At 56.7% G+C, this 14,005-nt stretch overlaps 5 protein-coding genes across 5 annotated transcripts; 4 read left to right on the plus strand and 1 right to left on the minus strand.

The window, feature by feature from the left end:
- Positions 1 to 4,345: 4,345 nt before the first annotated feature.
- Positions 4,346 to 5,251, plus strand: GCG54_00008060 (uncharacterized protein; the record flags this gene model as incomplete). The annotated part of the gene is made up of 1 exon (XM_045408032.1): positions 4,346 to 5,251. One exon carries the CDS (start codon positions 4,346 to 4,348, stop codon positions 5,249 to 5,251), a length of 906 nt encoding a protein of 301 aa, XP_045265704.1.
- A 621-nt stretch (positions 5,252 to 5,872) lies between these two features.
- On the plus strand, positions 5,873 to 7,906 carry GCG54_00008061 (tRNA (guanine(26)-N(2))-dimethyltransferase; the record flags this gene model as incomplete). The annotated part of the gene is made up of 1 exon (XM_045408033.1): positions 5,873 to 7,906. The coding sequence occupies one exon, from the start codon at positions 5,873 to 5,875 to the stop codon at positions 7,904 to 7,906; it is 2,034 nt and encodes a 677-aa protein (XP_045265705.1).
- A 1,336-nt stretch (positions 7,907 to 9,242) lies between these two features.
- On the plus strand, positions 9,243 to 10,739 carry GCG54_00008062 (uncharacterized protein; the record flags this gene model as incomplete). Its single annotated transcript, XM_045408034.1, has 1 exon — positions 9,243 to 10,739. The coding sequence occupies one exon, from the start codon at positions 9,243 to 9,245 to the stop codon at positions 10,737 to 10,739; it is 1,497 nt and encodes a 498-aa protein (XP_045265706.1).
- A 681-nt stretch (positions 10,740 to 11,420) lies between these two features.
- GCG54_00008063 (Anhydrotetracycline monooxygenase) lies at positions 11,421 to 12,959 on the plus strand (the record flags this gene model as incomplete). Its single annotated transcript, XM_045408035.1, has 1 exon — positions 11,421 to 12,959. One exon carries the CDS (start codon positions 11,421 to 11,423, stop codon positions 12,957 to 12,959), a length of 1,539 nt encoding a protein of 512 aa, XP_045265707.1.
- Positions 12,960 to 13,021: 62 nt separating this feature from the next.
- Positions 13,022 to 13,420, minus strand: GCG54_00008064 (uncharacterized protein; the record flags this gene model as incomplete). Its single annotated transcript, XM_045408036.1, has 2 exons — positions 13,022 to 13,325; positions 13,383 to 13,420. The coding sequence occupies 2 exons, from the start codon at positions 13,418 to 13,420 to the stop codon at positions 13,022 to 13,024; spliced, it is 342 nt and encodes a 113-aa protein (XP_045265708.1).
- Positions 13,421 to 14,005: the final 585 nt, after the last annotated feature.

The raw sequence follows: 14,005 nt of genomic DNA on the forward strand, positions 1-14,005 counted from the left end.
ACGGGGTCCGGCCCCTGAGCGAAGGTTTGCAAAAAGACAGCGATGTGTGTTCCGGTATCTCAAAGCTGTAAGTTCGCACAGGCCGGCCTTCTCTCCGCGTCAGACTCTGGTCTCTGAAGCCATGTTCATTAAGGAGCCAAGCAAGAGCCTGATTGGTCGCTCAAGAAGCTGATAATCTGGCAACCCCGCGTTCCGAGTCGTTGCGTGAGTCTCTGCCCAGACAGCGCGTCGAGTTAGGCTCAAGCTGAGTGAGATGTTCCAAGTTGCTGGTCATCTTGGCTACGTTAGCATAAGAGCGGTGCCGGGTAAATGTGCAGCGACCGGAGAAGCGGGACGACATCGAGGCACGCCGGCTGGAATGGGCGTCCAACTGGAGCGTGCCGTGTTGGGCAACGAGTGAAGTCCTCTCGCACCATGCCGAGCTCCGTAAAGATAGGTAATCGTAGACAGTATCCATCCGTACGTGAGGTAGACAGCGACAAAATTCGAAGGTGCGGCTTTGAGGCAGACAGCCCCAACGGGAGGTGACGCCCGCCAGAGATAGGCGAGGCACCTACGGATACCGTTTCTCCCTAGAATGAAAGGAAGCACGCTGGAAAGAGCAAACGGAGGACAAATTCCGTCAATCAGCATTGCCGAAAGGCGCCAGGTCAGTGGTTTCCTTGGGGGGGGGCCGGGGTGCTGGACCTAAGGTACCTTAGACTGGGGAAGCAAGGAAGGGGGTGCGCCTTACCTGGTGGGAGTCTGGGAGAGGAAGGACAGCAGGATCTGAGTTGTTTTGTGGCGGCTTCACAGTGTTCCTTGGCAGGTGCAGTGTGTTGACCTTACCTTACCTTACCTAAGGTACCTTACCTACCTAGGTAGGCACTTTACCTTATCTGTGGGGAAACATCGAAAGATGTGCCCCAGACAGGGGATCCTCCGGGAAGTACCTTCCACGTCTCGGTGCCCTGGCCCGAGCACCGGCTCCGGAGTGGACGTGGACCCTTCCCTCTCCTTCCACGCTCCTCCTCCTCCTCCTCCTCCTCCTCCTCCTCCTCCTCCTCCTCCTCGTCGTGGCCGTGGGCCGTGGTCGTCTTGACTCTGGTTGAGTCTCTGACAGTCATGATTGATCTCCCGAGGCCAGGCCCGTCAGACAGCCCAGCCCTGCAAGTCCCTGACTTGAGCCGGCAGGGCATTCTCGGCGCAATATGCCCTGCCCTGCCCTGTCCTGGGGCCCCTCCATGCTCTCCCACTCCATCTCCAAACAGACGTGGACCCTCCCAAGGCCCCCGAGCCCCAAGCTCCCCAACCCCAGAAATCAGGGCATGATAGCTGGACAGGGGGCTTGGAAATGGCGACATGGTATGGTCTCGGTGCTTCCTCTTTCCCAATCTGAACTGGATTCTCACAGCCCTCTCAGCCGTTCTTGTCTCTAGCAATTTGCTTTTCTCCGCTTGGGATTCAGCGTACAAAAGATCCGCCATGCGCATGAGCGATGAATGGGAACGACGCCCTGCAACTGCAGCCGCCATCACCGAATGGCGTGTTTGTTCACACCTTGCTCCCCTACTGTACCTACCTACCCAAGGTGAACACCTACATAGTAGACCACGGCCCGTCGTCGCTCATCCTCCGATAGCACGATAACCGTCGACTGTCCATAGCCTGGTTATCCTTGCCTTGCCGCCTCAATCAGAGCCCTCGTTTCTTCCCCATTCCCCCGGACCCCAAAACCAAAAGGTGGCGGAAAACCCGACATTCTATGCGCGCAAAGGAGCCTCCGTCGCCAACCATGTCGTAACCTCGCCAGTTCCAAGAAGCGAGTTATTAGCAACACGGCCCCAGATCACCCCATTGTGTCTTCATTTCCTCCCTCTGTTGCCGCCGAGGGTCCCGGCTTCCCCGTATAGGCAACCAGAAGGGAAATCCGGCTCGCTCTCCACGCTCGCCGTCGTCGTCTCCTTTACGCTATTCGTTCTCACTCCCGCATCTATCCGCCGCTCATCGTCCAATTCGGCCCTCTCCTGACCCCAACCCCAGCGGTGTTCCCCCGGACACATCCTCGCAACGGTGTGGCTTTAGTACCCGCTCCCTCACCATCCTCGCCGCGCCGCAGTCGTCCTGGACCTGCATCGATACGAGCCAAGCGTCCATGGGCACATCGCCTCGATGCGAGGACCAACCAATCGAACATTCGACCGCTGCTTCTTCCCGGCCTTCCTTAATTTGTTTGGCGTCAGGTCCGTTTGATTGCCCCAATCCCCCAAGAATAACCAATTTGAAGCAACCCTGCGAGTGACAATGTTCCAGTTGAGGACTTGCACTTCCCGAATTGAATTCCGACATGCCGTGTAGTTTGTTTCCCCGGGAAGTCGAGATGCCCGATATGCCTAGCTGCAATGCTGAGGATATAGCATCACACCACCTTTGAAAGGGGTTCATCCGATTAATCTCCCTCGCTCCCGGCCATGTGTGCACACCACAACTGCCTCACCGGCTCCTCTACAACACCATGTCGGCTTTCACTGGCAACTCGGTGAACACCTTTACCCGCTTCGGTCGCCCGGCCTATTGAAGGCCCCCGCGATCTAAGATCTTCCGGTATCTCCATTCCGGAACCCGTAGCGAGTTGCCCCTTGTGCGGGGTGCATTGCGGTCTGCGAATATGCGGCGCAGGTTTCAGGGAATTGCGGCCCGGGGTAGAACGCTGATCTCCATGTCGGGTAGCATACAGGGCAGCGAAAGCAACTCACTATCTATCTTGCCGGATCTCTTCACCGACCCGGCGCGGCTTGATACACTTGCCGACGAGCTTCGGAGTCGGATAGCGTTCTGCTCTGAGTCTGTCCCAGCAATCTGGGTTCCTCCCGAGTGTGCGTTGCATCCCAAGTTGAAGCAATATATGAGAGGAGTTCGTCCAAAACAAGTAATCCGGATCTGCGGTGCACTTTGAACGGATGTGCAAGGGTCTTCCGTTTACCGTATCGAGAAATCCCTCCAATCTCTGAGAGCAGGCTCAGTTGATTCCTGCGTGGACTCGCTACTTTGACCCGTTCTAGCATCGGAATATCTTCCGTCGAAAGAAGGCGGGGAGACTCGTTTCTGATGTTCTCCTTGAGCAAGTCATTCGGCTTCTTCATCCGATACAACAGGAGCTTTTGGCAATCTCTGGGTCAACTTTGCTAACTTATTGATGTCACTGAGCTGCGCTTCAAGTCTGGGGCGTATGTCCTCGGGTGATGGCAAGCGTGTAAGCGACGCGGCAAGCGTGTAAGCGACGCAACACGCTTTGAAATAGACTTACCCAGAGATGCCCGTCAGTCCGGCGAGATGTTGAACATGGAGGCCAGGTCTGCAGAGCTCTCTAAGTGCTCTTTCCAACGTATTAGTTCCGTCTACGTGGGGACAATTGATAATGTGCAGTGATGTGTTGGCCGATGCGTCTTCTCCTCGCAACAGTACGCTTTAAAAAAGAAAAAAACATAATTACGCCCTTGTTTGTAACGCACGCCATGTGCTTGTCTGGACATGGTGCATCATTATGGCACCGATCCAGCCGAGAAGTCTCAAGCTCTTATATCGGGTCACTGGTGATTATTTCGAGTGAAAAGCTGTCTCATTGCACACTTCAGACACTGAGAGACGATAACAAGCCCGGCAACCTTTATAATGACATGTACCGAACGGCGTTGCGTGGTCACCAACGGTGTCGGTTACGCAGGCCGCGGGAGTCGTTCAATACCCGGCAGTAGTTGCTGTTCTTGACGGAAATGACAAAAAGGAGCAAATTGTGAGGCATGAGCGGGTACGCCAACCGGTAGGAGAGGTCTTGAAAGTGTTGCTTAGGGAGACACCATCTTTCCCGTACTGGGGTATCCTGATACTGGATGGTCTAGATACACCCGTCACTTCATTGCAAGTGACTCTTCGTCGATTGCAGACGGAAGGTAGCTGCTTCCTCACATAATTTGCAGGTGGTGCCGCGAAAGCTACTTGCCTCGAGGAGAAAATACTGGACACCTCTTGCTGTAAAAGTGATTCTTGCCGACACATGTGCTCTTGCCTCTCAAAATCATGGACTGTTCTCGCCTCCGTTGAGGCATCATACCCAGACGTACCTGCCAGACATGTGTTTACGTCGTTCCCCTTCGGCGTCCTCGACGATCGTCTCCCTCGTCGTCTTCTCCCTTCATCATCGGCAATCCTTCAGCGACTAGCCTCATACGCTGGCACCTTTTGGTCTACACAGGTAAGTCTACACATTGCCGAGAGCTGTCAAGCCACTGACAGCGCGCATCAGAGACACCGACTTTCCCTAAAACCACAACTCACTCGTTTACAGCGTGCTGTCCAGATAGCAATCATGAGAGAGCTTCCCCCTCTGCAACTTGACGGCATCGAGTCCGAGCGAGAGGAAGAGATGGAGATTCAGGCCGAAAATGACGCTGGGAAGTCGGCCGTCAAGGAGGAAGAGGATAAGGGAGCCTTGGACACGCTCACGGGGTTCTTCCAGCCTCAGACCAACGCCCCGCCCAAGAGGCCTAAGCATCGCCGCATCAGGTACCGCTTCCTCACTCCATCAGAGTGGGCCATCTTCGCTCATGGCATCGGTGGCGTCAAAGACACTGAAGGCCATGTCGCCCTCCATCCCACCTGCTGGTACTACCCGCCCAAGGGCATTCCCAGCGGTCTGTACCGAGACGTTATCTGGCACCGTACCAAGTACTTCTACTTCTACCACGGCATGAGCACCATCCGCTGGTTCGGATACATCTTGCAAATCATCTTGGGCGCTGTCCTCACCGCCATCGGCTCCATGTCCTTCAAAAATGGTACACCGATCACCATCATTGCCGCGAGCAACACTATCAATGCTGGCATTCTCGCCCTTCTGCACAACAGTGGCCTGCCCGATCGCTACCGTTCCGACCAAGCGGAGTTTAGCGAAGTTGAGGACCACATCAAGAAGGTTCTCGACACTGGTGTTGTCCCCGAAGACATGACAGTTGATCAGGCCCTCATCCAGTGCTTCGATCTCTACTGGGAGGCCAAACAAACAATTCAAGCCAACATTCCGGCGGTATATACCCCGAGTTCAGTTCTTCAAAGCGGTCAACGGGCTCCCGAGAAGGGCCAGAAAGAGGGTCAGCCGGGCACACCAGGACAGGCACCTGGCAATACCGGCCGCGGCTCAGTGATTGCCTCCAGGCTTTCTGCATCAGCGTCGGCAGCCAATGCTGGAGCCGGAGACAAGGATAAGGAGAAGTAGAAAAGACATCGCAATCACATTTGAGAGGGAGCATTCTGTTAGAAACTTGCATTATCGATGAGCTTTAGTTACGCATCGGAAGGGACAGGAGTGTTCGTGCTTTTTTGGAGGCGACAAAAAGTGGCCATGTATTTTAGTGATAGGGAAACCAACGTCTCATTTGGAGTTCGTAATAGTGGCAGAGAAGTCACGATAATGAGAAAGTCTACCGAGTATGCCTGTAGCTGAGACGAAGTTGTTGTTGTGAAGGTTCCTCGGTGCAGTTCGTCGCCGAATAACTCACCGCCTTCGGCAGAATATACGGACCCACTGAAATTTCTCTCGCGGACCTGTAGGACCTTTGACTTCAGTGACAGATCAAAGCAAGGCCGACCCAAAAATTGTGAACGCTCAATCGCATTACATGTCTGCATGTTGATTCCATACATACGAGGAGGTACTCGCCAAGGCACACGCGCTGCGAGCAGGCTACTACAACAACAGCTCCCACTGAGGACATCCGGTCTATTGCGTCGCACGGATTGCCTTATCGCATCTCATACTCGTCTCATTTTGAGGGGCAGCTTTCCTTCAGCCAGACGGTGCAGCACTCAAGCCGGCGAGGACCCGAAAATTGAAGAGATGGGCGCGGAAGACCCCGTCATCACTTACGATGGCAAGGAGTTCAAGGGCGTGAAGGAGGGCAAAGCCACCATCTTGGTCCCTGTTGAGGCCGCGGGAAAGCAAGGGAAGCAGCAGGTTTTCTACAACCCGATTCAGCAATTCAACCGCGACCTTTCGGTTTTGGCCATCAGGGCTTATGGCGAGGAAGTGGTTGAGCGTCGCGCGGCGCAGCCGGCTTCCAAGCGCAAGGAGAAGAAGAGGCGGCGCGCCGCGGGAGACGACGGCGGTGACAGGCCGGCCAAGGTTCAGGTAACGGACGACGGCAAGCCGGCGGAGACAACGAACGGCGAAGCGCAGAGTGCGCAAATAGAAAGCGGCGCTGCTAACGATGCTAAGGCCGAGAATGAGGAGGTCGCACCCCCGGCTGCCGCTACCGAGCCTCAGGACGCCGAAGACAAGTCCGCTCCCGAGAAGAAGGCCCCCAAGTTCACCATCCTCGATGCCCTGTCAGCCTCTGGACTGCGTGCGCTGCGCTACTCGCATGAGTTGCCGTTCGTGACGTCTGTCACGGCCAACGACTTGACAAAGTCCGCTGTTGAGTCGATCAAGCTGAATGCGAAGCACAACGGGCTGGAAGACAAGATCCAGGCGAACCACGACGATGCCATCGCCCACATGTACAGGCGCATCGCCGACGACCTCTCGAAGCGCGACCGCTTCGGCAACCCCAGCAAGGAGAACAAGTACGATGTCATCGATCTCGACCCTTACGGAACTGCTGCCCCGTTCATCGACGCTGCCGTGCAGGCAGTCAGGGACGACGGCGGTCTGCTCTGCGTCACCTGCACCGATGCCAGCCACTGGGCCGGCCACTGCTATGCTGAGAAGAGCTTCTCGCTGTACGGCGGTGTCCCCATCAAGGGTCTTCACTCTCACGAAGTTGGTCTGCGCATCATCATTCACGCGTTGACGACCGCGGCGGCCAAGTACGGTCTGACCATCGAGCCCCAGCTGTCGCTGTCCATCGACTTTTACTGCCGCATCTTCGTCAAGGTCCGCAAGTCCAAGGACGCGGTCAACTACCAGGGAGGCAAGACGATGATTGTGTACAACTGCCCTGGCTGCTCGGCATGGGAGACGCAGCCCATGGTGCGGACTCGCCCGTACCCAAAGAAGAAGGATGGATACTTTTACAAGCATGGCCTGTCTCAAGGTCCTCCGACGGACTCACACTGCCAGCACTGCGGCTCGGCGCAGCACATTGCCGGACCGATGTACGGCGGCCCGTTGCACAATTCGGAATTCATTGAGCGCATTCTCGATCTCATTCCCACGGTCGACAAGAGTGTTTACCAGACGACCACGAGAATAGAGGGCATGCTTCAGACGGCTCTCGAGGAGTACATCCCTGGCCCGGAGCCCGTGGAAGCGGTTGATCCCAAGGACAAGGAGCTCGCGAGGATCGACCACTACCCCTTCTTTGTCATGCCCAGCAAGTTGGCTGGCACGCTCCATACACAGCAGCCTCCGGATGATGTCTTTAGGGGCGCACTCAGACATCTCGGTTACCGTGTCACGCGCAGCCATTGCCGGCCTGGCAGCGTCAAGACGGACGCGCCGTGGGAGGCTATCTGGTTCATCATGCGGGAGTGGGTTCGCCAGAAGGCCCCCGTCCGCACCGACAAGATCAACCCGCAGATGCCGGCATATACGTTGCTGGGCCTGAACAAGGCCGAGAAGAACGGCGATGCCAAGTCGGCCGACGAGATCAAGGAAACTGAAGAAGCCAACCCGACTGAGGCCAAGAAGGCAGGGGTGACCGAGGAAGGGGACAGGAAGGACGTCGAGATGCAGGACAGCACGGAGGAAACGGCGAAGGCGGCCGAGAAGGGCGAGGAGAAGGCGGCCTCGCAGGAGGAGCTACGGAAGACGCTCGTGTTTGACGAGAAGCTCGCGCAGCTGGGTAAGCGCACGCAGGGGAAGAAGTTGGTCAGATACCAGATGAACCCGAGAGAGAACTGGGGCCCGATGACGCGAGCCAAAGGGCAGTGATGGACGAAAGCGAAAAAGAGAAGCTGGGGGTTTTTAAAGTCGATACTTTGGAGGCAGAACAGAATACCAGAGTTGAGAGTAAGAATTTGAATTGCGAGGTAAACCTCTCCCCCGCTTGCCCTGCCCTGACCTTGCGTCATTTCCGTCACTGCTGGAGCCTTCGAACTTGAGAAGATGGAAGATGCTGACCCGGAGCTCGTCAGCCATGTCGAGATGCCATTCTCGTTCGGCGCCCTTCAACCAAGCAGAATCCGGCGCCAACGGACAAGGTCAACAGACTTCCTTTCTCAGGACTTGGCGAGACTCTTCGGTTCGCAGCGGTCCCCCACCATGGATGCGCGAAGGTGGGCTTTTGGCTTCGGCTTCGCCCCTCGCGACCCGCATGGGTAAGCCGCGCAACCAAAAATGCCGCGCACCGTATAGCCCGCATTCAACAGCTAAAATAACCCAATTCAGATTGAAGGGGTGGGATGGCCGAGTGGTCTAAGGCGACAGATTTAAGCTCTGTTACTCGAGAGAGTGCGCGGGTTCGAACCCCGCTCCCATCATTTTGGTATGACATTACTTTTGTTTCGATGGCCAATGTTATTTATCTTTCATTTTAGCTGCTATCCGCTATGTTTTCTGGAGTTGCACGCAATTGTGTGCTGTTTTGTGAAGGTACGTTGTGGATGGGACGGTTCTTGTCTGGCGGGCTCTGGTGCTCAGGCGGCCCTGTGTGACTAAAAGGTAGCTGCGGGCGTAGGGTGCCGTGACTGGTTCGGCGATGCTGGCCGCTGATGGGCACAGGTTCCAGCGACTTAGGGGCCCAAGATAACGGGCAAGATTGCGAGATCTACCCCACCTGTACAGCCGCTGCAGTGGGCAACTCACTACAACACCAGGGTTGGGTGTGCCAGAAATAACGCAATCAGCGGGCGGATGACACACTTGGACAGGCACATGCCGTGCAACCGGACCTTTGGGCTGCATGCTTGCTTACAATTCCCACTCTCGCTGCGGCTTCCTGTTCGTTCGCTCGGAGTTGGAAGTAAGACGTACCTTACCTTACCACCAGGGCTTCCAGCGCAGCCGGCTTTTTTTTCGACCTCACACCGAGACATTGCTCCGAGTCCCAGGGATAACAGAGATACCGGCACCTGCCTGAACGGGCTGACAGTCTTTGTGTGCTGTCTCGAGTGGCTGCCTGGGAGCTACCTACCTTAGGTCCCGATCTCTACTCTCAACGTGCCGGCGATAACTTGCCTTCCACAACTGCAATCCACTGAAATTGAGACAGGAATCTTGTTGGACAGCAGAGACCAGAAAGAGTCATCCACTGCCTCCCCATAGCACGATGGATGTTGCAGAGCCTCTGGGTTTTGAACCCCGCAACCACGGGCTGGTACCCCGCCGAGCCCTCGATGCCACCTTCGTCGATGGCAAGCTGAGCTTCACATCCCAGCGCGGCAGTGAATCCGTACGCCCGGAGGAGATTGTCTTCATCATCCCGCCGAATCCTCACCTCAGCTCGGGTCCCATTATCTGCGCACTGAGAGAGGACCCTGAAGCCAAGGAATTTCCGTATCAGCTGGATATCTTCTTTGTTGCCGGCGACCTGCCCCCGGAGCTCACTGACGGCCTCCTACTCTCGCAATTCCCCGACCACCTCAATCCTCAACCAAGCCGCCACGATGTTCACTTCATCGTTTCCACAAAGTCTGGCCTGGGCCATGCTCCGAAATTCTGGGACAATGTGGTCCAGCCCCTGGTCATTCTCGCGGATCAAAAAGCACCAGGCGGCATGTCATCGCAAAGCAATGGCCTGTCTGACAGGTTCAACGTTCTCATCACCAAAGACGCCGACAGCGTTCGCAACTTTGCAAAAGACAACTGGGCTTCAAGGACGCAAAATCAGCCGGATGCTTCTGCCGTCAAGTCCGAGTTGATTGTTTTGATGAGCGGCGATGGTGGCGTTGTCGACTTGCTCAACGGATGCGAAGAAACGGAGACGCCGACTGCCCTTCCGACCATCGCCGTTCTGCCTCTCGGCACCGGCAACTCCAATTTTCACTCATCCCACAAGCCTCTCTACACCGAGAACGGACCGTCACACATGGTGCTCGGCCTCCGCACGCTCTTCTTCGGCACGGCCGCCCCGCTCCCCAGCTTCCGTGCCTCTTTCTCCCCCGGCGCCCGGCTGGTGACGTACACTCCGGAACCTGACGCCGAGAAACCCGAGGACGTCAGCCTCCGCAACGATAGTGTTGAACACCTTTTTGGAGCCCTCGTAGCCAGCTACGGCTTTCACGCCCAGCTTGTCTGGGAGAGCGACACGCCCGAGTACCGCAAGCATGGAGACAAGCGCTTCGGCATGGTCGCACAGGAGCTGCTCAAGGAGAGCCATGCGTACACCGCCAAGGTCGAGGTTCGAAGCCCGGACGGCGCCGCGCTCAAGCCGTTGCCGAGAGAAAAGTACGGCTATGCGCTGGCGGCGATGGTGTCGAACCTGGAGAAGACATTTACGATCTCGCCCGGCAGTGGGCCATTGCAAGGCCGGCTGAAGCTGGTTCACTTTGGCGCCGTGGGAGCGGAGAAGACGATGGAGATCATGATGGCTGCCTATAAGCAGGGCTCGCACGTGGGCATGAAGTGGAAGGATGGGGAGCAGGAAGACTACGTCGGCTATGAGGATGCGGAGGAAATCAGGGTGACGATCGGGGAAAGCGATCCTCGTTGGCGCAAGGTCTGCATTGACGGAACAATCGTCGAGATACCAGAGGACGGTTGGATGGCTGTCACCAAGGTGAAGCACCCGCTGTTCAGCATTCTCGCTGATCGGTCCATATTGTGAGGTGGGCATTGTGGGCAATGAGACACAGGCGACAAAGAGACGAGTTAGAAACATGCAATAATGATTGAACGCGCCTACCACGGATAATGAAAACAACTTTCAATCCCAGAGAACCAAAAGTACCGAGGATTACATTCAAAGTCGAGTCGGATCGGTGGAGCGATGGCTCCGTACAAGCTCACAGCGGCGCACTCGGCGCCCGAACGGGACGGGTAGTCGGAAGAGCGAGCGGCTAGGACGGGACGCCGCAGCAGGATGCGAAAGCTTCTGCCTGTTGATGCATGTTTCAGTCACCAACCCAACCTTTCCCGCACTTCGGGCGAACTTGCCAGTGATTCTTACTTGTTGGACTTTTCTAAGGTACGAAATGCCCGAATTGCCCCGAATGAGACCATTCCATGCTAGTGCGCCACAAAGCCCAGCCCAGTGACAGACGCGAAGAACATGTGTATGCGGCGACACGACGTCGGGACCGAGAGGTGTGGCTTTCAACCAAGGATCCTGTCAGCAAAGGAGACTCGGGCCCGATTTCAATGCCTCAGATGCCAGACGTGAGTTCTGTGGTGTCTTGTATAAATACTCTTTTAATCCACAACACGAAACACTGGGTTCATTTCAGCGTTTTCATACTTGTCAACATTGTCTCTCTTTCCTCATAACAACCGGTTCACAATTGATGAAATGACCCAGCTTTACGATGTCATTATCGCCGGCGCGGGCCCCGTCGGCCTCCTCTTGGCATGCGAAGTAGCCTTAGCAGGCGGATCCGTCCTCATCATGGAACGGGACGCCAAGCCCGAGTCCGAGTGGAAGAGCAATCCCGTCGGCTTCCGAGGGCTCCACCTCCCCTCCGTTGAGCTGCTCTACCGCCGCGGCCTCCTCGGCAAGCTCTACGACCTCACCAACCGGCCCCACACACCCCCGAAAGGGCCCGGGATGCAATTCGGCGGCCACTTCGCAGGCATCCCTCTGAACCTAAATCAGCTTGACCTGAATCGCTGGAAGTACCGCCTCCCGGGCCCATCGCTGATGCCGGGCCCCATCACGATCGATCGCATTGAGGCTGTCCTCACCGAGCGGGCGGAGAGCCTGGGCGTCACGATCCTCAGGGGTCATGGGTTCAACAGGATCGTCGAGGAGACGCAGAGCGGGATCACGGTGGAGGCAGGAGACGAAGGGCAGAACTTCCGCGGGCGGTGGCTCGTCGGATGCGACGGCGGCCGGAGCGCGATCCGCAAGGCGGCAGGGTTCGAGTTCTCCGGGACGGAAGCGACTTTTACCGGGTACGTCGTCCACTGCGACCTGGATCATCCCGAAAGGCTGGTGCCGGGGTTCGTGCCCACGCGGCACGGCATGTACATCTTCAGGAAGCCCGACATGGTGTACCTGATGGACTTTGACGGCGGCGCGGGGCAGAAGGCGGAGCACTCGCTGGAGCGGCTGCAGGACATCCTGAACCGCGTCACGGGCAAGCCGGACGACGTGCGGATGACCAATATTCACCTCGCGACGCCGTTCACGGACCGGAGCAAGCAGGTGACGACGTACCGCAGGGGGAGGGTGCTCCTCGCCGGGGATGCGGCGCACATACACCCCCCTCTCGGGGGCCAGGGCATGAACTGCGGGCTGGGCGACGCTATGAACCTGGGCTGGAAGCTGGCTGCCTCGGTCCGACAGGAGCAGCAAAGCCCTGACGGCAAGGCCAACTTTGAGTTGATTGATACGTATGAGAGGGAGAGGTATCCGATTGGAGAGTTCGTCCTCGAGTGGAATCGGTCGCAGGTTGCGGCGCTGCAGCCGAACGAGACCGGGTACGCCGTCCAGAAGCTCGTCCGCGACCTGATCGCGACCGACGACGGCGCCAATCATTTCATCGACCGGGTTTGGGGCCTTTCGCAGCGGTATGATCTCGGCAGCGACGTGCATCCGGCCGCAGGACGAAGCGCCCCGGACTTTACGTTCAAGGACGGCACGAGGTTGGGGCCAAAAATGGAGCTTGGCCGTGGAATGCTCATCGACTTTGAAGACGATGGCGCGTTGAAGGGTTTGGTCACAGAGAAGTACGCAAAGAGGCTCGACTACATCGGAGAAGAGGTGGAAGACAGGCGCGGAATCCGTGCTTTGTTGATTCGGCCAGACGGATTCGTTGCGTGGGCAGTGGAAGAAGGTTCAGAAGCTGATGTTGATGAATTGAAGAGTGCGCTAGAGAAATGGTTTTGAAATCTAGAAAACAGGCAGAAGGAATTGGTCGTAGCGGTATCCGTCATGAATATTTTGTACTTTTAGAAGTTGGACAGTCTCCTCACAATCGGCCTCGAGGAGAGAGGCACGACCTCGCGCTTGTAGATTCCCCTCTTCAGCTCGGAACGAGCAGACCCGCAGCTAGCAAAGAAAGAGTCTCCCAGAGTCTGGCAGTCCCCGTCGGTGAACCTCGCCGGCAGCTTGGTGCAGAGCTCGTTGTCGTCGCTGAGGATGCCGCCGCGTTGGCTGCAGAGCTGGCGGCCGCCGGTCCTGATGACCGACGTGCTGAGGGTTGCTTTGCACTGGCATTGGATGGTGCCTTGTTGTGCGAGGCCGAGGCCGAAGCTGGGAACTTTAGTTAGATACATGCTCATATTGCTGTGGTGAGAGGCTGAAACTTACCAGAGAGCGAGCATGATGTAGGAGATGATGAACTTCATTTTGAATATGGATTTCGGTTGTGATGTTTGAAGCTCTAATTGGGTATCTTTGATATGAACGAGTCGGAGAGGTGGATGGATAGAGCTGTAGAGAGAGTGTAAAGCTGCTGGTGAAGGGCAGATGGTGTTCGCCAGAGAAGAGCCGCAGATCTTTATACAAGCAATGCCGAGCCGGCCGCACGTTCATGATCAACCGACTCAATTTGACAGCCCTGTCATCCCATCGTGTGGTCTAAAGTGGATTTGACTCGCGTCCGCCTCCCTCTCACTGGTCCTCCTGGTATCCAAGCATTCCGAATAAAGCACTGCAGTGGCGTTGTTGACGGCCCAAAAAGGGCTGAGAACGTTGCAAAGGAGGGGGAGAGAGCATCCCTGGTCGTCTCATGTCTGCTCAGCCCGCGTAAGCTCAATGGCAACGGCGACCAGCGACGGCATCATTTTGGGGGACGGAGTCCAAAATCGCTGGGCCGGCCCTGCTTGCCTCGAAGGGCTCCCTCGCGATAACCAGCAACACGGAGCCGCCGGCCGTACCAGTCGACGCAAGGCAGGGAGTTCCTGTGTGTCGCCCACATCCCGACGGTCAAC

The sequence above is a fragment of the Colletotrichum gloeosporioides genome (genome assembly GCF_011800055.1).
Source record: "Colletotrichum gloeosporioides strain Lc1 chromosome Unknown consensus_35, whole genome shotgun sequence".
Lineage (NCBI taxonomy): Eukaryota > Fungi > Ascomycota > Sordariomycetes > Glomerellales > Glomerellaceae > Colletotrichum > Colletotrichum gloeosporioides.